Raw genomic sequence first — 24837 nt, forward strand, 5'->3', positions numbered from 1 at the left:
TTGCATGCAAAACAAACACTGAAGCAGTTGAAGGATCCCTGTTGGTAACTTGATTTGATGAAAAGAAGTTACTCAGGGATTCATGTTCCATAAGGACATAGATATACAAGGTGAAGCAAAAAAAAAAAAGTAACCCCCCCCCCCATGTGTTTTTTTTTCCTGTTTTCTCAGCAACCACTTGGAATTTCAATGTGAAATTTTACAGCTTTATTTGTTGTTACTATCTGCGTTCATAGGAGCCAACTTTTCAAAATTATTGGGGGTGCTAATCCCAATGGAAATAACCCTTCCCTGGCCATATACAAGGAACTTTTCAATATTGGGGGTGCTCAAGCACCCACAACACCCACAAAGTCGGCTCCTATGCCTGCGTTTATGTGCTGAGTGGAATGAGACTATCTTTAAACATGGCGAAGTTACAGACTTTTTAGTGTGACTGTAACCCGAACCAGTCACCCTGGGTAGGTGGGCTGAAGAAACTAGTCTTCATTTAGATCCAGGTCCCGTCAGTTCATCCATTCAGGAACCACATGACACTCAGAGGCTTAAGGACAACTGGAACATTTATTGAACTGGATAACTGATGATTTTCACTGCATTGATCTTAATACAGTCCAGGTTTAACTCATAATTGCTTTTCAAGATGGTCAGAAGCCATGGTCATTTCTGGGTTAACACATATGCAAAACTCTTATGCCAGTGCTATGGCCTGATTGAACCCCAAAGCGGATTTCACTCTCCCGATCTAGTTCAATGCCATCTGGGCTAGACTCCTTATAACTGTCTTTTCCTTTCAGGCTGCCACCCCGAAAGTCTCAACTCAGCCATAGGTAGACTTTATCCTACCCGAGCGCCTTTTACGGCCGGACTCCCCAATCCACCGAGTTTCTGGCTTCTCAAATGGCTGATGCAATGTGACAGCTTACTGTCTGTGAATTCAATCCACTGGGTTTGGCAATACAGGACCCCCCCCCCCCCCCCCATTTTATTGCAATGGGTCACCTGGCAGGGGGCTATAAGAAGCTCAGACCTCAGGCAACCAAGGACAATCCTTTATTTATTTTATTTTGGTGCATTTTTACCCCACATTTTCCCACATAAGCAGGCACAATGCGGCTTACATTAAGTCAAGAGCCGCCACTATCCAAGCTGCATTGGACTCAAATCAACCTATGCATCCAATTTCTCCTACTTAGGTACACAAATATGGAATGCACTACCAAAGAGTGTGAAAACGATCCATGACCATCTAAACTTCAGGTGATCATTAAAAACCTATCTGTTTTGCAAGGCCTACTCTACTGATCCAACTTAAACGCCTTAACTCTGTAATGCATCAAAACCTCACATCGAAATGGACATTGTATATTCCTTAGTTCCTTGACCCTTGTTGTACTTGTATACCCTAACCTTACATGACCCTTATTTTAAACTGTATTTGTTTAATATCTACTGGACTTGGCGATCACCTTGACGGTATTATGTAAGCCACATTGAGCCTGCTAATGGGTGGGAAAATGTGGGATACAAATGTTACAAATAAATAAATCTGAACATGGAACATTGTATAACCTGTCCTATTTGAGACTGAAATGAAACTTTAGTATCTATAAGTACACCGAGAATACGAGTAACTGAGGCTTCTGCAATGCCTGTACCCACTATGTTCTAGAAGAGTGCATCCACATTAGGAACCTAGAGTGGAGGAGTAGTCTAATAGCTAATACAATGGGTTGGGAACCAAGGGAACAGGGCTCAGTTCCCACTGCAGCTGTACAAAAAATAACCTTGGATTATGAGCCCACTAAAGACAGAGAAAGTATCTGTATGTAATACATAAACCACTTTGGTTGAATTACAGAAAGGTGGTATATCAAATGCATGACCTATGCAGCACCTATCTAATAATGGAAAGTAAGTACATTTATTTTCAAAATACTGGCATAAGAGGTCAAATATACACCTATAATTTAGGCACGAGCAACTACATCAACTGTAGAGCTGGTGTAAATGTTCTCTCCTAAATTGCTAAACAGCATAAATGATAGTTTTCTACCATTTACTCATGCAGTTGTGTGCCCCATCCATGCTTAATTCAGACTCCGCCCATGTGTACGCCCACCTTCAAACTACCTACATGCCATTGCATTTAGGCACTTTTTTTAAATAGAAAAGCATACTGCAAGAATATTGGAATTTACACATGCATGTGTACACATATGCACATATGTGTCAGTGTTCTGGTCATTTATGCACATACCTGATATCTAAATGTTGGCAACCACTTTAGAACATAAGAATAGCCATACTGGTTCAGACCAATGGACCATCTAGCCCAGTATCCTGTTTCCAACAGTGGCCAATCCAGGTCACAGGCACCTGTCAAACATTTCATACTACCAATCCCAGGGCAAGTAGTAGCTTCCCCATGTCTGTCTCAATATCAGACTATGGACTTTTCCTCCAGGAACTTGTCCAAACCTTTTTTAAACCTAGATGTGCTAACTGCTGTTACCACATCCTCTGGCAATGAGTTCAGCGCTTAACTATTCGTTGAGTGAAAAAATATTTCCTCCTATTTGTTCTAAAAGTATTTCCATGTAACTTCATTAAGTGCCCTCTATTCTTTGTACTCTTTAAAAAATTAAAAAAATCGATTCACTTTTACTCATTCTACACCACTCAGGATTTTGTAGACCTCAAGCATATCTCCCCTCATCTTTCTTTTTTACAAGCTGACGAGCCCTAACTTATTTAGCCTTTCCTCATATGAGAGGAGTTCCTTCCACTTTCTCATTTTGGTCGCTGTTCTTTGAACCTTTTCTAATTCCACTATATCTTTTTTGAAAGCAATAACTCAAGATAGGTTTACCACGGAGCGATACAGAGGCATTATAATATTCTTGGTCTTATTTACCATCCCTTTCCTAATAATTCCTAGCATCCTGTTTGCTTTTTTGGCTGCGACCGCACACTGGGCAGAAGATTCCAGCACAGTGTCTATAATGACACCTAGATCTTTCTCTTGGGTACTCACTCCCAAGGTGGACTCTAGCATCAGGTAACTATGATTTGGATTACTCTTCCTGATATGCATCACTTTGCATTTGTCCACATTCAATTTCATCTTCCATTTGAATGCCCAGTCTTCCAATTTCCTGAGGCAACTCTGCAATTTTCACAGTCCACATACGTTTTAACAACTTTGAATAATTTTGTATCATCTGCAAATTTAATCACCTCACTTGTTCTGATTGCAGGATGCTAAATAGCACCAGTCCCAACACAGATCCCTGTGACTCTTCACTATTCACCCTTCTCCATTGAGAAAAATGGCCATTTAACTCCACCCTCTTTTTTTCTGTCAAATAACCAATTTCTAACCCTCAACAAAACATTGCCTCTTATCCTATGACTCTTTAATTTTCTCCGGAGTCTCTCATGAGAAACTTTGCCAAAAGCTTTCATAAAATCTACATAAGTATTGCCAAACTGGGACAGACCAAAGGCCCATCAAGCCCTGCATCCTGTTTCAACAGTGGCCAATCCAAGTCACAAATACCTGGCAAGATCCCGAAAAAGTTCAATACATTTTATGCCGTTTATCCCAGAAATAGCAGTAGATTTTCCCCAAGTCAATTTAATAATGGTCTATGGACTTTTCCTTTAGGAAACCATCCAGATCTTTTTTTTAAACCCCGCTAATCTAACTGCCTTTACCACATTTTCTGGCAACAAATTCCAGAGTTTAATTACACATTGAGTGAAGAAATATTTTCTCCAATTCATATTAAATTTACTACTTTGTAGCTTCATTGCATGCCCCCTAGTCCTAGTATTTTTTGAAAGAGTAAACAAATGATTCACGTCTACCCATTCCACTTCACTCTTTATTTTATAGACCTCTATCATCTCTCCCCTTAGCCGTCTTTTCTCCAAGCTGAAGAGCCCTAGACATTTCAGTCTTTCCTCATAGGGAAGTCATCCCATCCCCTTTATCACTTTTGTCGCCCTCCTCTGTACCTTTTCTAATTCCACTATATCTTTTTTGAGATGCAGTGACCAGAATTGCACACAATATTCGAGGTGCGGTCACACCATGGAGCAATACAAAGGCATTATAACAACCTCATTTTTGTTTCCCATTCCTTTCCTAAAAATACCTAATATTCTATTTGCTTTCTTAGCCGCTGCCACACACTGAGCAGAGGGTTTCAACATATCATCAACGATGACACCTATATCACTTTCCTGGTCAGTGAATCCTAATGTGGAACCTTGCATTACATAGCTATAGTTCAGGCTCTTTTTTCCCACATGCATCACTTTGCACTTGCTCACATTAAACATCATCTGCCATTTAGTTGCCCAATCTCCCAGTCTCGTAAGATCCTCCTGTAATTTTTCACAATCCTCCCACGATTTAACAACTTTGAATAACTTTGTGTCATCAGCAAATTTAATTACCTCGCTAGTTACTCCCATCTCTACATTATTTATAAATATGTTAAAAAGCAGAGGTCCCATCACAGACCCCTGGGGAACCCCAATATCTACCCTTCTCCATTGAGAATACTGACCATTTAACCCTACTTTCTGTTTTCTATCTTTTTACCAGTTTTTAATCCACAATAGAACATTACCTCCTATCCCATGACTTTCCAATTTCCTCTGGAGTCTTTCTTGAGATACTTTATCAAATGCCTTTTGAAAATCTAGATACACAGTATCGGCCGGTTCACCTTTATCCATGTTTGTTCACCCCTTCAAAGAAATGTAATAGATTGATGAGCAAGATTTTCCTTCAATAAATCCATGTTGGCTTTGTCTCATTAATTCATGCTGACTTCATTCCAGATATTAGCTCAAACTTGATCATGTTATGATCACTGTTTACCAGCAGATCCAACACCATTACCTCTCATAGTATGCACTGCATTCCACTAAGGACTAGATCTAAAATAGCTCCCCCTTTTGTCGGTTTCTGGACCAGTTGCTCCAAGAAGCAGTAATTTATTATGTCTAGAAATTTTACCGCCCTAGCCTTCCCTGATGTAACATTTATCCAATCAATATTGGGGTAATTGAAATCACCCATTATTATACTGTTTCACAATTTGCCAGCTTTCTTAATTTCTGTAAACATTTTTTTTCTGTCTGTTTGTTCTGTCCTGATGGATGGTAGTACAGCTCTACAAGAATACTCCTTCCCTTCATACATGGAATTTCTATCCATAAGGATTCCACACTGCTATCTGTTTCATGTAGAATGTTTATTTTCTTTGACTCAATTCCCTCTTTAACATATAGTGCAACCCCCCTCCAATTTGATCCACTCTATCATTGCAATATAATATGTACCCTGTTAACACAGTGTCCCTTTGATTGTCCTCTTTCCACCAGGTCTCTGAGATGCCTATTATATCTACCTTATCATTTAGTGCTATACACCCTAACTTTCCCATCTCATTTTTTAGGCTTCTAGATTTGTATACAGACACTTCAAATTCTGTTTTTAACTTGCATCTTCAAGCTGCTTAGAAGTTGACAGGGATAATTTGTATCTCTTCCTCTGCTCTCCCCTTAAACACTCCTGGCTTTCTTTCATTATTCTTGAAACCTCTGTATTGGGATTTCCTAAATGTCCTGTTTCAGTAGTATCCTTCAAGGATATTCCACACCAAACCATACACTCCTGGGTGACTTTCAGCTTTGCTGTCCATTTTAGTTTAAAAGCTGCTCTGTCTCCTTTTTAAATGTTAGTGGCAGCAGCCTGGTTCCATCCCGGATAAGGTGGAATCTGTCTTTTCGTAATAGGCTCCTCCTTTCCCAGAATGTTGCCCAGTTCCTAACAAATCTAAATCCCTCATCCCTGCACTATGCAGAACCCATGCGTCTTTGGTCCTCTGCATGGAATGTGGATCATTTCCGAACATGCTATCCTGGAGGATCTGGATTTCAGCTTTCTACCTAAGAACCTAAATTTGGCTTTCAGAAACTCCCTCACAAAGTGGAGGAACGATCAGTCTCTATATACATCAGGAAGAGGGAAACCAAGGAGTAGGGTAAATTGGCTCTTCCAAAATACTGAAGATAGTTCAAAAAGGCGATCTTTAGTGGAACAACTCAAAGGAGTTGACACAGCTGCTGTGTTTCGGTGTCAAAACACCTGCCTCAGGAGTCTACAAAAACATATACAACACTAGTATAAACATATATGTTTTTAGTTTTTAATGATATATATGTTTATACTAGTGTTGTATATGTTTTCATAGGCTCTTGAGGCAGGCGTTTTGTGCTGAAACACAGCAGCTGTGTCAAGTCTTTTGAGTTGTTCCAATAAAGATCAACTTTTTGAACTATTGTCTCCCTCGGTCTTTTGGAAGAGCCAATTTACCCTACTCCTTGGTTTCCCTCTTTCAGAACCTCCCTCCCACATTTTCCTATGTCGTTGGTACTCACATGTACCAAGACAGCTAGCTCCTCCCCAGCACTATCTAGAATCCTGTCTAGGTGATGCATGAGGTCCGTCACCTTTGCACCAGGCAGGCAAGTGACCAGGTGATCTTCACATCCACCAGCCACCCAGCTATATACATGCCTAAAATTCAAATCACCACCTACTCTAACCCTTCCCTCCTGGGCAGAAGCTCCTGGAGACACATCCTTGGTACAAGAGGATATTGCATTGTCTGGTGGGCAGGCCCTGGCGGGTTCTCTCTTGAATGCGGTTGACTTGTCGGTGCACATTTCAGAATAACAGATTGTAAAGAATGATTGCAGAGATGAATTCTTTTAAGGCGCAACAAACTATTGGAAATTGCCCTGTATGGGTAGACACAAGGCTTGTGACTCTCTGAATACATATAATTAAATTCTTTTCTTTGCATTCTTCTGCAGGACATGCATGTTATCAGTACAGATGAAAACCAAGTATTTGTCGCCATTCAAGAATGGAACCAGAATGAAACGTACAACCTTTACATATCTGACACTCGAGGCGTCCTTTACACGTTGGCCTTGGAGAATGTGAAAAGCAGCATCGGGCCAGAAGGAAATATTATGATTGACCTTTATGAGGTATATCACAAGTGCAAACTGCAGGGTGCAATATTTTGCCTGTTTCCGTGAAGTACAAGAATGTTTTTTTGTAGGGTCTGCTGTAATTAGGCACGTGATTAGCTCTAAAAACCATTAGAACACCGTTAACTAGAGGTGTACATGGAGACTCATGAATAGCTTAATCCCTTCAGACCTTGGAGATCACATTCTGACAATCTTTCAAGCTAATTCCAGGTATTTTATCTGACCTAAATGACTTTGTACACATAGATCACATTCTGACAATCTTTCAAGCTAATTCCAGGTATTTTATCTGACCTAAATGACTTTGTACACATTTTAAAGATCACTGAAAGGATTGAACAAATAACACATCTTGGGGCCTATTTATTAAAGCTCAGTAGGGTTTTCACTCACCGGCACCAGAAGCATATCCGGGTTTGATGTCAGGGCAGCAGCGTGAAGCTGAAGGACTGATCTGCAAAGGCGCCATTTTGTTCAAAATCTGTTTGGGGAAGCAGCTGCTCCCATTACACTCCACCTAGTTACGCCTCTGGCTGGCTCTAGAGGCAATTAGCGTCATCAATAATTAGCATAGAATGCTAGCACAGGTGACGATGTGCACACCAAAGGTTAGGGCAAATGGCATGCAAATATAGTCAAATGGATGTTAATGAGGTCATTTCCTATTCCCTTTCCAATGCTCAGAGGACAGCTCACAAAACAAAGCCACACTTACAGTTGAAAAAACAGCTCAGAGCAGGCATTAGGGTGTTTGAAGAGAGGATTTCTCACAATTCTTTCTTTAAAATCTGCCAGTTTTGATTTCTTTTGGAAATGAAAGAAAGTCCATACAAGCCTGGAAGCACCGGTACTAAGAAATAAGTATTTGCGATTCCGAGCAAACCTAAAAGTGAAAGCACACATTGGCGTCTGTTCCCTGCTCTTAAATATAAGCCTTACAAATTTTAAAAAAATTGAAAAGCTTATATTTAAAGGCGCAGAAAAGAGACACTAATGTGTGTTTCATTTTCCGGCTTGCCTGGCATGTGCGCACGAGCTGAGCTTATGGCAAAACTCTTCTGCACAGAGGGCTGGTCTTAGGGTGAGGTGACCGAGGCGACCGCATAGGGCCTTGCGCTCAAGGGGGCCCCGTGCGGTGCGCCTGAAGTCGCCCTGCCCCGACTGGCCAAGCTCCAGTCCCCCCGCCCTCTGAATGTTAAAAGTTACCTCGTCGTCGACGTCGGGTTACAGGCAGCGGCCAGCAGGTAGCAGCAGCAGTGAAAAGTGTGCAAGCTGCTGGGCGGCGCTTCGGGAGACTTTCTTTCCCTCGTTCAGCTCTGGTCCCGCCCTACTTGTACATAACTCATACCGGAAACATGACCCCTAGCTAGGGGCTTCATTTTGACAGGTGGCACCAGAAGGGTAGAAAAAACGGGATCTTCTGCCTGGGGAACCCCTAGACCACCAGAGATTCTAGATATTGACACAATGGTGAGACGGAAGGGGATCCTTTGGAGGCAGGGGATTTGATTAAGGATGGACTTTGGATTGGGAGGGGAGGCTGGCCTGGAACTCATGGCTGGGGCATCGTGCCGTAGCTTGCTGGCCTGATGCTCCCAAGCAGTACAATAACCCCAGCTATTTTACTGTAATGCTATGACCATAACACAACTTGGGATGTGCACCCAGTGTTCACTGCAAGTTTTGAGACGGAATTTATAAAGAAATGAACTGCTTTACACGAATTTGCATGTTTTGCATCTCATTATCATGTAACCTGCAGTGACTTAAATATCACTGTGTTAGTGCAAGACAAATTGCATTACTGCCCTTAAAGTCACGTTAAGGGGCAAATAATGCAAGTTACGCCGTTAAATGCTAACATTCCCACAGAAATGTATAGATGCGTTAGTGTTTAACGTGCTTTAAATGTACAGGCGCGTTAAAAACGCTAATGCACCTTAGTGAACATACCCCTTAGAGCCCTAATGCAACTTGATAAAAAAAAATGCCTAGGAGACAGTTGACTTGTTAATAAAAACACTGCATTAAGGTCGATTTGAAGAGATGTGATTTCAGGTTGCCATAGCAAAGTTTGTAACAAAAAAAGATTTGGATACCCTGGAAACTCCCTCTGTTTGATCTGGACTCCTGCATTCTGTGATAGTCTCGAAAGTAAGATGATAAAATATTTAAACAGTGGTCCTGCCCGCTGCAGCTTTTGTTACAATGCGGGTGCTGTGAAGAGGGATCGCTAAACCTGCTGTTACAACATCTGTTGTAATCAAGAAAAGGCACTGGGCTTCTCCCCTACTATAGAGAAGGCAGATTTGAAGCTGATTTGATGGGATCAGTAGCCAGGGTGAGGCCGATTACGAGACGGAATACCGGCTGACACTAATACTCCCAGAAATGCTCCTTCGCACTAGATTGTTCCGTCTTGAAGGGGGTTTGAAGGCCAGCTAGCCCACATCTCTCAATAAGACTGTTGTGAATGACGAATGCTCAAGGGGGAATGGAGAGGAGGAAAATCTATACCTTAATTAAATAGCGACGGATGGAGGGGGCCAGCAGGGCCTTGGCAATAAAGCCAGCGAATTTAGAAGAATAAATTAAAATAAAGACGCCCTGGATTAAATGCTCTGACAAGACTTGCTGAGAGGGTGTATATGCTCTCCTATTAAATCAGTCAAAAAAAAAAAAAGCCTGCCCAGAGCATTCCCTTTCCTCCAGAAATCCCTTAGTATTGAATGTGGAATTTCAAACTATAGGGATAAAAGAGTACCATATTAGTGTGGATTAAAGGTTAATAAATAGGAATTAAATTTCAAAAGACTAGTTCCATTTTTGATCAGCTTTCAGAGGCCAAAGCCTCCTTCCTCAGGGCTGAATCACAAAACCAGCTATGCACCCCTGGATTTAATGAACTCAATTAAATATTGCATTTAAAATAGAATGTAGTAACTGTCTAGCCCTAGGACTAGGTAAGACTGTACTGGTTCCTTACGTTCCTCTGAGCATGTCTTAATCTGTGAAGTCCAGGCTGAATTGATAAGAAGTACTTTGCTTACTTTGAGGTCGGAAGGAAAAGTGGCTTCTCCACTGGTTCCCCAACCTAGTCCTGGAGGCACCATACATTAAGGGGTTAACATTTACATTACATGAACATCTTAATCTTAAAAATCCAGAATATACGTGTGAAAAACGTGTATATGACTAAAAGGCATTGTCTGTGTGGGTTTTGGGTGAGGCTACGGTGGGCTAGAGACATGAAAATGTATTACATAGTAACATAGTAACATAGTAGATGACGGCAGGAAAAGACCTGCATGGTCCATCCAGTCTGCCCAAGACAAACTCATATGTGTATACCTTACCTTGAATTTGTACCTGTCCTTTTCAGGGCACAGACCGTATAAGTCTGCCCAGCAGTATTTCCCGCCTCCCAACCACCAGTCCCGCCTCCCATCACCGGCTGTGGTACAGACCGTACAAGTCTGCCCTCCCCTATCCTCTCCTCCCAATCACCACCCCCTCTTCCCCCCACCTGCTCCGGAAATTACTAATTTCCAAAGGGCAGTTCACATCAGGATAAATATCAGAATTTACATGTTCTAACTGGGATATCTAGGGTTCAGAAAAGCACTTCTACTGACCAGTGCTCCACTGGAGGGATTAGGGGAAGTCAGTGGTTGATCCCCCCCCCCCCCCCCAAAAAAAAAAAGAAAAAAAAAGTAAAATTGACTAGGGATATCAGGCTTTGTGAAATCTTTGGGAACATTAAACATTTATGTTCCAGCACAAACATATATATACCCATTTTGATCTGCTGATATTTTAGGCATTTATGTTTTTAAAAATGGTTCTGAAATGGATGCCCCTGCTGTGTGTGATGAGATCATAAGCATCCATTTCTCTGTTTATTTTAAAACAAGCTGTACAGTGTATCAGCAGATCCTGTTAAACAAATGTTGGAAGAACTGGATTTGTACGTGTTTTCTAAAATACCAGTCCAGATGTCTCTGTCTGTCTGTCTCTCTCTCAGAGAGAGATTTGTTTCATCAGAGGTCACCATTTCTCTCTTGCCATGTTTGAGTTTCACACAGTTGAATACACAGAGAAAGTCTCTCTCCATCAGATATATTTTTTAAGCTTTGTCGATTTCTCCTAGGTAGCAGGCATAAAGGGAATGTTCTTGGCTAACAAGAAGATTGATAATCAAGTGAAGACTTTTATCACATACAATAAAGGCAGAGACTGGCATTTGTTGCAAGCCCCTGAGACCGATCTGAGAGGGAATACGGTTCACTGCGTCCTGGTAAGCTATTTGCCTTCAAAACCTGTCTGTGGTTGACTCCATGACATTGGCTATTAAAACTAAACGCATTCAGTGCATAGGTGCAGTAGCACGCTTGTTCATTGTAATTGAGTCTGTTGCCTTGAGCAACTATCTTGAGGGGTGCTAACACGTTTCAACTTAAATTGAACACTACTTTGTTAAAAATAAAGGGAAAAAAACTGTAACGAGGCTTTCTACGCCTCTTTACAAAGGTACTGGAATATGCTGGTGTATTCTGAACGTTATCTGTTGATGATAAAGAGGTGAAACAGAAGTTTATCTGCAGATAATGTTCTCATGCAGTTAGGAGTCTGTACACTAGATGGGGCGAAGGAGCTGTAGATGAAAGTGGCGACCTGTATCTTTCTGCTTCTAATTTGTATTTTCATAAAGAAATGGTTTGTGATATGAAATTTCACTCAAAAAAGCTCTTTTATAATCGGTATAAACCCTGGACTTCAGGATTGCAGATACATTCTTAAAGAATTTGAAATTATATATTTAAACAAATGGAGTCTCACCAGTTTAGGGTGCCTACATAGATGGCTAACCCCTTAACAAACTTATCATCATAGGCTCTTCTACCCCAATCGAAACCCACCACAGTGTCAAAAACTCCCTATCGGAGAAAAAACTATGTAGAAAAAAAAAAAAAAAAAGGAGGGTGTAGAAGTCACCAAAGTTTTCACCAAATTCCACAAACGTGAAGTCACAGGTTATAACAGTATGTGTGCCTGAAAATGGACTGAAATATTACTCTTAAATGTCACTTATAATATAAAGAAATGTAAATGGTATCCAAGTATCAGCAAAATGATCACTTAGCTTCTTTCATCGACGTGACAATTTGTGAACATTCCAACACCGGAGAGTCATTGATTTCAACTGTATCCTGGAGCCATGAACATCAACCAAATCCCTGACAATGGGATCTCCTGTTTCGTTACTGCCTCAGGAGGAAACAAACACAATTTTACTGTCAGTCCTTCCAAGCATAGTGGATATGAAATGCAATTTTAGTGTTGGGCTGTATTCTACCAGTGTAGATTCCTAGAGGTAAATGCTAGAGGTACAACGTTTTGCGGAAATCTGGGTGAGGTTTGAGTTGCTGAACACATCTGTCCAGTGACAAAATAACTTTGACTAGTGATGGTTCATATGTAGTTGTAGTGATTACCCTACTGCAATGAAGAAACCAGAAATGCTAAAACGGACATGAATGAGGGAAGGGTGAAGATGGAGAGATAGTGGAGGAGTCCATGGAAGGGTGGTGCAATGAGGGGTGGAGAAGCGTAGAGGTTGGAGGTTGAAGGATAGGTAGAGGGGTGGACAATGAAAACTGTGTTCATCCTACTGTCTGCTTTTTCACCTACCAACTTGACTGAAGGGAATGAAACAGTTGCTTAACAGTGTTGGTTCTACCATTTTTCAGGTAGCGAGACCAAGGGTGAAACATGGGGTTGAGTAAAAGAACAATAAATTTAAAAACTGAACAAAACCAAATATATAATTGAAAGAGCTCAAGTAGGAATGAATTGTATACCCTCATGGAGGGATATTATTACAAGGAGCCATTTGAAGCATGTCTAAGATTTCTGGGCCCGATATTCGGCCCATGGCAATCAGCGGTTCTAAGTTGCTGATAGCCAGGGACTGAATTAGACCAGCATTGAATGTCCAGGCTCTGGTACTGAATATCCCAGTAAGTGCTTTCACCTGGAATTTAACTGGACACTGGCCAATATTCAGAATGGTGCCAGCTTAGTGGGGTTTAGCTGGTTAGGAAACCTGTCCTGTCCGATTAAGCCCTTTTGAATATTGGGCTCTTTCTTTCTTTTCTTTTTAAAACAATCCCCTGAGTTGACTTGTGAATGTGCTCTTGGGATTTCATGGTTAAAATATCTCGATCCATATCTTAAGGTTGTTAAGGGAGGAAGACTCTCCCCGTATACATAAGAATGTGTACCGGAAAGAACAGAGGAGCTGAGAGTTTCAGCCTGAAGTCAATGTACATTGCTTTAAGGGGCCCTGTTACCAAGGTGCAGTAAAAAGGGCCCTGTGAGAGTGGTGGCGGCTGTTTTTGCCCCACACCCGGGCCCTTTTTACCTCAGTGGGTAAAAAAGGCCGAAAATCAACATGGCCATGCAGTAAAATTCCTACCACATGGCCATGCAGGGGGGGGGGGGGGCACTTGGGTGGCGGTAAAGGTTCCCACGGTAACCAGGCAGTGCATGGCGCTGTCCAGTTACCACCAGGTTAGCGCCGCGCTAATACTTATGGAAAAAAATTCCGTAGCGCTGGAAATGGCGCACGCTTGAGGTGGAACTACTGCCGGCGGCTGCGTTGGGCCGGCAGTAGTTCGGGGTTGCTGCGCGGAAACCCTTTAGTAAAAAGGCCCCTAAGTGAATTCCTTCAAAAAAGGTAGTGAATAAATAAGAGGCCGTTTTACTAAGCCGCGTAAGCATCTACGCGCTCCCAACATGCGCCAAAATGGAGTTACCGCCCGCCTATCGCATGGCTCTTGTGGTAATTTCATTTTTGGCGTGGCTGATACGCGCATCTGAAAAATAGTTTTGGACGCACGTATCGGACACCCCGTCGAGTGGCATTTGACGCGCGTAGGTCATTACCGAGTGGTTACTGCGTAAGGCTTTACCGCTAGGCTCAATGGCTTGCAGTAAGGTCTCAGACCCAAAAATGGATCAACCCACGCCTACGCTACCGCATTTTTCAGCACCCCCAAGTAAATAAATAATGTGCAAGGTCTAAATATTCTGCACATCCACTTCACCCCCAGGGCAGCCGAGAGACTAGGCCGGGCCTGGGGCAAGGTCGCCCCGCCTCGGCCCCCCACCGCTGCCACTCCCCGTCGCTCCCCCCGCTGCCGCAGTCCACGGTCTCACCTGCCTGCCTCCACGGCTTCGGGCCCCCTGCATTCAAAGCGGCAGTCGCAGATCGCCTCTCTTCTGGCCTTCCCTCCCTGTGTCCCGCCCTCGTCTGATGTAACTTCCGGTTTCCGCGAAGGTGGGACACAGGGCGGGAAGGCCCGAAGGGAGGCGATCTGTGACTGCCGCTTCGAATGCCGGGGGCCTGGAGCCGAGGAGGCAGGCAGGTGAGACCGGGGACTGCAGTGCCAGCGGCCTGACCCCGGCGCCGGGCCCCTCTTGGAGGCCCGGGGAATTTTGTCCCCCCTGCCCCCCCCTCTCGGCGGCCCTGTTCACCCAGATAAGAGCCACAGCAAAGCAGCAATGTGGAGAACAGGTTTCTTTCCCTTCTCACCTCTCCAAGTACAAAGGAGTAAATGTTGTAAGTAGTGTGGGCAGATCTGGCTTTTTTTTAAAAAATTCTCATCCTAATCTCGGTGCCCAGTTTGCTAAACCAGCCTCCTTGTTTTACTAAACTTCTTGCCCAATGCTTCTGTAGCTGAAATCTGCTGCTTTGTTTCTCTCAAGAAACAGAGCTGCTTATTCATTCACCCTTTTGTTGTTTTATTCATTTCTGCTTACTACACATGAAAAAAAGTGCAAAAATAAATAAATAAAAATAAAGTTACAGCGAGAACAAAAGGCTACGGCTTTCCTTTCCCTGTCTTCATTATTTATTAAGGCACATATGTCTGCAGTTACGAATTGCTTTATACAATGTCCTTTCTATTTTAAAACATCTAGACAGAAAAGTGCATACCGTGTATCGCCTAGTATAAAGCATTTTGGATAGAAATATTATTTAGCAACAGAATTCGTACTAGGAATAATGATAAATGACAAATATGAACAAGGGGACGTTTCACTAAAGTGATTTAAACAGTCAAAGCAGGAATTAGTCCACAGCTCGGGTAACTGTTACCACACAGGCACGACACTGCTAATTCACTTGCCAAGAATATAGCTTGGAAATGAGCAGAAATGGGCAGGTTACGGGACCGTTAAGGGGCATGGACCGTGCCTTGCAGTAATGCACCACATGCTCTTCTTACCAGTGCAGATAGAAGAGGGTAAGAAGTGTACTTAATACACAGTAAAGGTCTTCTCTTTGCATTAACCCCTGGATTCTACATATGGCGACTGAAGTTGTGCCCGCACCCAGTGGTGTGCTGGTAAATTTTTAACAACAGGCTCTCTCCCTGGTCCACCTCGGCGCCCCCCCCCCATCCACCTCTGCGCCCCCCCCCCCCCACCTCTGCGCCCCCCCCCAAAAAAAAAAATTTGCAGAGCTGGCTAAACCCCCTGGGGGAGGGGGGGCGGCCAACACATTACTCTCTCCAGGAAAAAAAAATTTAATGATCCCAGGTTCCAATCTAATTCATATTTAATATGGGATAAAATGCCATAAATAAGTAAATAAATATAAACTTTTAACATTCAGCACCTGATTCTCAAAATGGACATATTCCAAACACTATAATGAAAATAAAATTATTTTTTTCTACCTTTGTTGTCTGGTGACTTTCTTTTTCTGATCATGCTGGTCCAGTATCTGATTCTGCTGCTCTCTATCTGTTCCCTTGACTCCGTTTCCAGGGCTTCCTTTCCATTTATTTCTTTTCTTTCCTCCTTTCTTCTTCATTTCTGGTCCTCCGCATACTTGACTGTACAGTGGATCCAGCTTCTGCCTATTTTCTCCATCCATGTGCAGTTTCTCTCCTCACTTCCTTTTCCCTCATCTAATCTCCTTCCTCTATCTTCCCTCCATATCCTGCATTTCTTCTCTCTCCCTTCCCTCCCCTCCATCCATGTCCAGAATTTCTCTTGCTCTCCCCTCCATCCATGTCCTGAAACTCTCCTCTCTCCCCTGCCCCTCTCTATCCTTCCATACCCAGCAATTCTCTTCTCTCCCCTGCCCCCCTCTACCCACCCATGCCCAGCAAGTCTCTCCCCTGCCCCCCTCTATGCACCCATGCCCAGCAAGTCTCTCCCCTGCCCCCCTCTACGCACCCATGCCCAGCAAGTCTCTCCCCTGCCCCCCTCTATCCACCCATGCTCAGCAAGTCTCTCCCCTGCCCCCTCTACCCACCCATGCCCAGCAGGTTTCTCCCCTGCCCCCTCTACCCATCCAGCGATTCTCCTCCCTCCCCTGCCGCTCTGAAGCATGTCCAACGATGTCCTTCACCCCCACCCTCCCCTCTGTCTTTTTTAAATTACCTCCGTCGAAGCGCGCACCATTTAAAGCCCTGCTGCGTGCTGGCCGTCTCCAGGCTTCGCCTGCTTGCTTTGGAATGGATGATGTTTGTGCCTTAGTCCCACCTTCGCGAAAAAAGGAAATGACGTCAGAATGAAGGCGGGACTAAGGCACAAACATCATCCGAAGCAAGCAGGGGAAGCCTGGAGACGGCCAGCACACAGCAGGGCTTTAAATGGCGCGCGCTTCGACGGAGGTAATTAAAAAAAGACGGAGGGGAGGGGAGGGTGGGGGCGAAGGACATGGTTGGATATGCTTCGGAGCGGCAGGGGAGGTAAGCATGGCCTGTGATGGCGCCCTCCTGCCATGCTTACCTCCCGCAATGGAGCCGGCTCACCCCCAACAACAACCGGCTCGCAAGAGCTGTCAAAATTTAACAAGCGGCTCTTGCGAGCCGGTGCGAGCTGGCTCCAGCACACCACTGCCCGCACCCCCTGACATTAATCGTACCCCCTCCTCCAAAGGCCAGAGCCTCCTTGTCATCAGTCACCTATTCCCCAACCTCCCCCTGCCATTGAACCTCACCCTCTGAAAGCACTAATGTGTGATCAGTGCAAAACGTAAATGCAGGGGATGTGCCCCATTTCTGCCCTGTATTTATTGCACAAATGTGTTTTATTGAAATATTGCAAACTGCCTGGGTGGTGTATCAAGAAACTAATAAACTTGAAAACTAAAACATTTGGACCAGTGAAGGGTTGACATCATTTCGTGAAACAATGGTGTGTAAGCAAAAGGAGCATTTTTCAAACTGACATGTTCCAAAGAGGGGGGAAAAAAAAACCTTAATGTTGTAATATATTTATAGAATACACCAAGATGGAAAAAAAATGTTTGTTTGCTGCAAGCCTGTCCTGGGGCTCTGCTACATATAGATATATATAGATATATAGATTTAACATTTGAAAATGATACAGTTGCAGAAAACTAATAAAGAAAGGAGGCAAGGTGAAAACTTTCAGGCACCGAAAAATAGGACACTGATGGGCAACATTAAATATGTGATATGAATCACGGAATGAAGAGAGGTGCATATGTAGGCAACTGAAAAGTGAAGTGCTGAACTTCAATGGATAAATTAATCATGATGAAGCTGTAATGATAGAGGAAAATGTTTTTTCAGGCTCTTTGTCTTTACCAATGTATTTTAATGGAGGAAAAGTTTTATGATATTGAATGCTATGGCCAACATTTGCTGGATAAAACAAGACATTTCAATTCAAATATCATTTTAAACTTTCACTTTTATGAATACAGAAATAACAGAATTTCAAAATGTCTTCATAGCTACTGAGAATTGATTTTTGAAAATTGGTGTTTGGACTGGGGTCGGGAAGGGGATTAGTTACTCGGGAACAGTAAAACTTGGTGTTTTTCCACACCTTTGTTTACCAAGCAACTCAACAACCTATGGAATCTCAGTGCCTCTTGCCCTCAGACATCCATTCCCCAATCCCCCCAAAGAAAAGCACACCCCCTGCCATTGATCCCTCACCCACTGGAAGCAAAACTTGTATAGTAAATCCAGGGGGTGTGTCCTGCATCTGCCCTGCATTTACCACACATGGCATACAGTTAGTGCACGGGTACTGCGTTACATGCTTGGGCTGACAGTATTTTCTGATATGGGTCTGAACATTTAATGCAGCCCAGGGTGCTGTCACAATGATACCTGGTTGGAGTGGTACAACTATATCTTGGGTCACCCCCCCCCCCCCCCTCCTTGATGCAGCACTCTAACCCCTTGACACCTTTCTGACTCTTCCAAGAACATGCTGCCCCCTCCCCCATGGAAGGATGACTCTTAGCAGTAGTGCCATGAGACTGCTGCTAGGGGTCATGAATGCCATTATGAATGATGGCTCCAACCTGTGTGAAGTTGTTAGAGAGGTTAGGTAGTCAAGACCACCAGTCAGAGAGAAGACCTACTAGATATGGGCTTAGAAAAAAGTATGGGGGTAATATTCAACTGGCAGTGGTCCACATCTTTCTCTCTCTCTTCCCTCCCATTGTCTAGCATTTCTTCTTTCCTTCCATCCACACACAGGTTTAACACCTCTTCTTCTCTCTTCCCCTTCTCCCTCCCCATTTTCCAGCATCTTTCCTCTCTCTTCATTTCTGTTATTCAGCATCTCTCTGTCCCTCCCCTCTGCCCTCAGGTCCAGAATCTCTTCCTTCACTCCCCTCTATCTCTTGCCTACATTTTGGCATCTCTTCTTTTCTCACAACCTCTTCCCTCACTTCTACCTTTTACTGCTAACGTTTGCTGGAAGGTACAGTGTTTTACACCTGTTCCTTGCAGCCTACCCTAGAGCCTTCCCTCTGACATGCCCTGCCTACATGGAAACAGGGAGGGAAGTTGAGAGAGAGAAAGAGAGAGAGATGCAGAATCATGGATAGCAGGGGAGGAGAATGGAGAAATGCTAGAATACTGGACCCAGGGGCAGAGGGGAGGGAGAGAGAGAGTCTGGATAATGGAAAGGAAGAGAGAGGAAAGATGCCGGACCATGGGTATAGAGAAAGGAGAGATACTAGACAAGAAATGGAAAAGGAGGGATGCTGGATCAAGGGAAGGAGGGGGGATTGGAGTGGAGGAGAGATGCTGGACCACAGGGAGAATGGGTTGATAGAAAAGCAGGCAAACTGGAATGTGGGTAGAAATGAAGGAAAGTGGGGGAGAGATGCCAAATGTTGGGGGAGGAGAGTGGTGAGTATCTCCGTCCTAAGTCAGGCAGCAGGTGGCCCCTATCAGAGGGAGGCCCTAGGCTCTCTCCATGATAGTTTTGCCCTTGGCTTGGTGAGAACAGTTATGATCCATCTGTGGAGGACCATGACATGGAATAACAGGTGGTGAGACAAGACGAAGGCCTTCCTGTAGGGAAGTAAGAGATGCTGTTATATTGCCTCCGCCGTCTCCCTTCATAGACGTGTCAGTCTGCAGAAGAGATTCCTGGATGTAACAGTAAAGCAGAAGGTGTGGCTTCATGGAATCAGAACCAACTGGCTCATTGTGTTGATCAACTGCTGCAGCAGAATGAAAAGCTTCTATCACTGTGGCAGAAAAAAATAGCACTCCAGCAGAAACAATATGACCAAACAAAGAGGCCAGTGCTAGAATTGAGAGGATGTCCGGAGATGTATCAGAGAGATTAAAATTCAGCTGTAGCTCTAACAACAGCAAGAGGCAGGCATGAGGTTGCTGCTGTCTTTATACCCCTGCCAGTTGCTGCTGCTTCTCTACTGTGGCCATGCCTCTACCTGGACCACCCCTGTGATACCCCAGGGTCTTTCCTGATTTCTTTGGAACATCTTGCTATTCAGGTAGTTAGACAGTGAATATGTGGCCCCTTCAGAGACAGATGCCTGTATAGTACACTGGCAGGTGTGGAAGAAGGGGAGGGTGGATCAGTGATACCATGGCACAGGCATCCCTATAAACAAAAAAAATGTATAGTTGTTGTTGTATTTGTGCCCCGCACTTTCCCACTCATGGCAGGCTCAATGTGGCTTACATATTATATACAGGTATTTATTTGTACCTGGGGCAATGGAGGGTTAAGTGACCTGCCCAGTCACAAGGAGCTGCCTGTGCTGTGAAATCGAACTCAGTTCCCCAGGACCAAAGTCCACCACCCTAACCACTAGGCCACTCCTCCTCCACTGTTGCTACTATTTGAGATTCTACATGGAATGTTGCTATTCCACTAGAAGTCGGCCCTTGCAGATCACCAATGTGGCCGCGCAGGCTTCTGCTTCTGAGTCTGTGAGTCTGACGTCCTGCACGTATGTGCAGGACGTCAGACTCACAGAAACAGAAGCCTGCGCAACCTTCTACATGGAATGTTGCTAGTGGAATAGCAACATTCCATGTAGAATCTCCAATAGTAGCAACATTCCATGTAGAATCTCCAATAGTATCTATTTTATTTTTGTTACATTTGTACCCTGCGCTTTCCCACTCATTGCAGGCTCAATGCAGCTTACATGGGGCAATGGAGGGTTAAGTGACTTGCCCAGAGTCACAAGGAGCTGCCTGTGCCTGAAGTGGGAATCAAACTCAGTTCCTCAGGACCAGAGTCCACCACCCTAACCACTAGGCCACTCCTCCACTGTTGCTACTATTTGAGATTCTACATGGAATGTTGCTATTCCACTAGCAACATTCCATGTAGAAGTCGGCCCTTGCAGATCACCAATGTGGCCGCGCAGGCTTCTACATGGAATGTTGCTAGTGGGAATCAAACTCAGTTTCTCAGGACCAGAGTCCACCACCCTAACCACTAGGCCACTCCTCAAGCAGTGTCTGTGAATCAAGTCATTCCTCGCAACCAGGCCCTGCTGGTGGGGGTTTTTCACTGGACCTTTTACTACCAGGTCTGGCTGTAGAAAAAGCACCTGAACCTACCCTTTGAGTGGGTTCTTGTACAATGAACACTGATGCACGTACTTTAGGAAACCTTAAAGTATATGTAAGCGTACGCTCCTCCTCCAGGAACCCTTCCTCAACTGGAAAACTATACCCACGTATGTTGTGCACATTTTCAAAGTGAAAGCATGTGAGCAATTTCACTGAAAATTATCCTAGGGAATTTGTGCATTTGCATTTATATCTTCTGTTTAGTATGTACATATTTTCTGTATTAATTTATATGTGTATGGCGGAATTTTCAAAAAGCAACTTCTGTCCCTCCCTTTCATACTCTGGGAATACGATTGTTGAGGCCAGCTACAGTTATGCACGTAGAGGCTGCATGAACTTAACTTTACAGACACAATCGAGCACACATTTTTTTTTATGCCTTAGAAATGCTCCCTGGTTCCAATAAGAGTAACAGATTTTGAAGACAATTTAATTCAGTATTTATTACCCACACCATGCCCTGCAAAATGACCTAGATAGTTAATAGTCATAGATAGTTAATAGTCATGTAAAAAAAAAACAGCATGACCCAAAGAAACCCACTGAGTTCTAGTTAGATCAGGAACCTGTTTCCTGCCTGTGTGAAAGTTTAATCTTTATATACAAATACCTTAAAAAAACAATATTTTTGATGCACCAGCTGGGGGCAATCTGGTACCATGAATTCAATATTAGCAAAAGGAGTCTGTAATAGCTCAGTGACAGTCCTGCATTATTCACCTGCTTTAAGTTATTTTTTTCTAAGCTAATAATATTCATATTAGTTACAGCAATTTTAACAGTGTGACATTATATGTATTTATACACATTTATCTGCACACTTAAAACAATGCTGTTTCACCATCATCACAGATACTCTGTAAGCACAGAATACAAACTATCACATATCATGCTATGTTGCAATGTGCAACAGCGTGAACCCTATTCCTGTGACCTCCACCCAATGCTATACAACAAAAAAGTGTTGGTTGTATTGTGACAGGCACAGGTGGTGTCCTTTCTTGGAGTCGCCACAGGGGGAGCTCTCACTCCCTGTTTCCAGGATAACATTAAATACACAAAGGAAACAGTGTTAGCCATTTTAAGTTGACGGGTTTAGGTACAGGGACCTGTCAGGAAAAGAAAAGGGGTCATTTTTCGCATATAAGAAAAGGAAAGGGAGGGAAATTGCAACTCCCAGAAAGCCGAGGCAAGAGCCAGGATTTCTAGACCCAGAAATGGAAGGGGCCAGCTAGGAAAGTTCTGGCCCTAGCTGGAAATAAATGAGAGGAGTGGGGACAGGGAAGCCTGCAACCCCAGCAGGAAGCAATGCCTATATTAGGAGAGGCTAGGAGGGACTAAACCAAACTAACTGGGAAGAGAAGGACCCAAGCTCCCTGAGAGGTTTGAAACCTGATAAGCAGGAAGAGGCTTGGTGTTTAGAGGTCTTGAAAAAGATCTCTTTAGCTCTGGAGGAAGGTGAAATTGGTGAGGGAGATAAGGGAGAGTTACAAGGCTTAAGAATCTCTAGCCTAGAAGTCTATGGGGGAAGGTCTACAGAGGGACAATTGGACAAGGTGCTTACCTTGAAGAGAGGATTAAGATGCCTTTCTGACTTTCTTGTTACTTTTTTGTTTTGATGTTTGTTTTGAACTTAGATTAACAGCTGGGGGTGGAGGACAGGACAACAAGGTCAAGTTGAGTGTTGTCCTATCCAGGGTGTGGAGGCTGATTAACTGAGTTCCTTCTAATAACTTTGTCAGTGTTTTGTAAACTGACGGAGAAGCAATTTTGAATAGAAAAATATTCCCCCCGCCCCCACAGAGCTGGTTAGAAGGAGAGATGGGAGATTATTTGCATAAGACTGGAAGGTGGCTAGAGCCTAATTCTATATCTCAGTACTCTAATAAAGCCTGTGTTCCTTTTAAAGAAGAGAAGACAGGAGGTTCCCGGTCTATTGGTCTTTTTTTAAAATTACAGAGGGCAAGGCGTTCAAGGGGATTGCCCTAAAGTTAAGCTATCTTATAAATCAATTCACCCTGAGTGCAATAGGTACTAGAAATAGATCAGTGCTGGAAGAACTAAGTCTTCAGACTTTCTCTGAGCTTTTCATAGAGGCTGAGTCCTCTCTGCTGCATTGAAAGGCTAGTTACCAGCCTAATCTCCCACAAACCTGTAAGGGAGACAGAATCTGTTTTGACCTGAAGAGCTTGAGGCCCAGGGCCTCACCACAGTATTTAACTTGTAATTAAATATCCATTGATAAAAACAATAAATTTTTGTAAACTCTCATGTTTTTTCTAATAAGGGGTATCATATTCATATCCTGTATGATGTCTGCCAATGCAGGTCTAATATGGGTGTTTTTAAACAAATTTTCATATATTGTTATGTAAAATTGACTTTTAAAACATCTTAAATAAAAAAATGAAGTACTGAACTTTGAAATGTAGTAGTGCTTAATGAAAGATAGAAAAATGTAGGCAGATAAAGACCAGATAGCCTATCCAGTCTACCCATCTGTGTTATCTATGTCTTATTACTCCCTTTGAGATCCTATGTACTTGTCCCAAGCAATCTTGAATTCAGATACTGTTTTCATACTCACCACTTCCACCGGGATGCCATTCCACAAATTCACCGCCCTTTCCGTAAAGAAGTATTTCCTCAGGTTTCTTCTGTGTCTATCCCCTTTCACCTTCATCCTAAGCTTCCTTTTTCTAGAACTTCCTTTCATTTGAAAGAGGCTCGCCTCCTGTGCATTTATGCCATGTAGGTATTTAAATGTTCCTATCATATCTCCCCTCTCCCGCCTCTCTTCCAAACTATATATATTGAGATCTTTATGCTTATTCAAATATTTATATACCGCCTTTCAAAAAAACAGTCAAAATGATTTACATTCTCAATCAGAAATGGAAAGGAACTACAAAAAAACAGGACCGTAGAAAGAGAGAGACAGAAAAAGAAAATTATTAATTAGGTAGCGTTTCAAGGTAGGTCCTGACCCAGGAACCTGCTCAGTCCGTGAATGCCTGGGAGAAAAGAAACAAATTTACAAGAGTCCAAAAATGGGGATAGGACAACTCACCACGGATATTCAAAGGCAAAGAATTCTAGTGGAAAGTGGTGACCGCAAAAAAGGCTGAATGGCCTGTGGATTTGAGCATTGTTAGATATAAAGGGGGTGTGGAGAGCTGATGACCCAAAGAAGAACAGAATGTCCGAGAAGGTCTATACGGAGTGATAAAACATGCCAAGCACAAAGAGGTACCATGATGAAGGGTCTAGAATGCTAAGGTTAGGAGCTTGTGAATTATGGAAGAATTAAGTCTGCAGACTGTCTCTGAGATGTTTCACAGAGGCTGAGTCCTGTCTACTGCACTGAAGGGATGGTTAACGGTCTAATCTCCCATAAACTCGGGTATAAAGTATCACATACCATGTAAAATTAGTTTATCTTGTTGGGCAGACTGGATGGACCGTACAGGTCTTTATCTGCTGTCATTTACTATGTTACTGCGTTACTAAGGGAGGCAGACTGCCCCATGCGCTTTATGACAAAGACCAACTGACCATTTTAGTAGCTGCCCTCTGGACTGACTCCATCCTGTTTATACCTTTTTGAAAGTGTGGTCTCCAGAATTGTACACAATATTCTAAATGAGGTCTCACCAGACTCTTATACAGGGGCATCATCACCTCCTTTTTCCTACAGTTCATTCCTCTCCCTATACACCCAAGCATCCTTCTAGCTTTTGCTGTCACCTTTTCTACCTATTTGGCCACCTTAAGATCATCACATATGATCAAACCCAAGTTCCGCTCCTCTTACATGCACAAAAGTTCTTCACCC

General features: G+C 43.3%; 1 protein-coding gene across 1 annotated transcript in view; it reads left to right on the top strand.

Annotated features, from left to right (window-relative positions):
* Window positions 1–24837, top strand: part of LOC115459102 (VPS10 domain-containing receptor SorCS1-like) — a gene marked incomplete at both ends in the record, with an annotated part of 299388 nt that overhangs the window by 142474 nt on the left and 132077 nt on the right. Inside the window, 2 exon segments of the mRNA XM_030188967.1 lie at window positions 6901–7080; window positions 11237–11383. Coding sequence (XP_030044827.1) covers window positions 6901–7080; window positions 11237–11383 — 327 coding nt within the window.

Source organism: Microcaecilia unicolor, unplaced genomic scaffold (genome assembly GCF_901765095.1).
Source record: "Microcaecilia unicolor unplaced genomic scaffold, aMicUni1.1, whole genome shotgun sequence".
Taxonomy (NCBI): domain Eukaryota; kingdom Metazoa; phylum Chordata; class Amphibia; order Gymnophiona; family Siphonopidae; genus Microcaecilia; species Microcaecilia unicolor.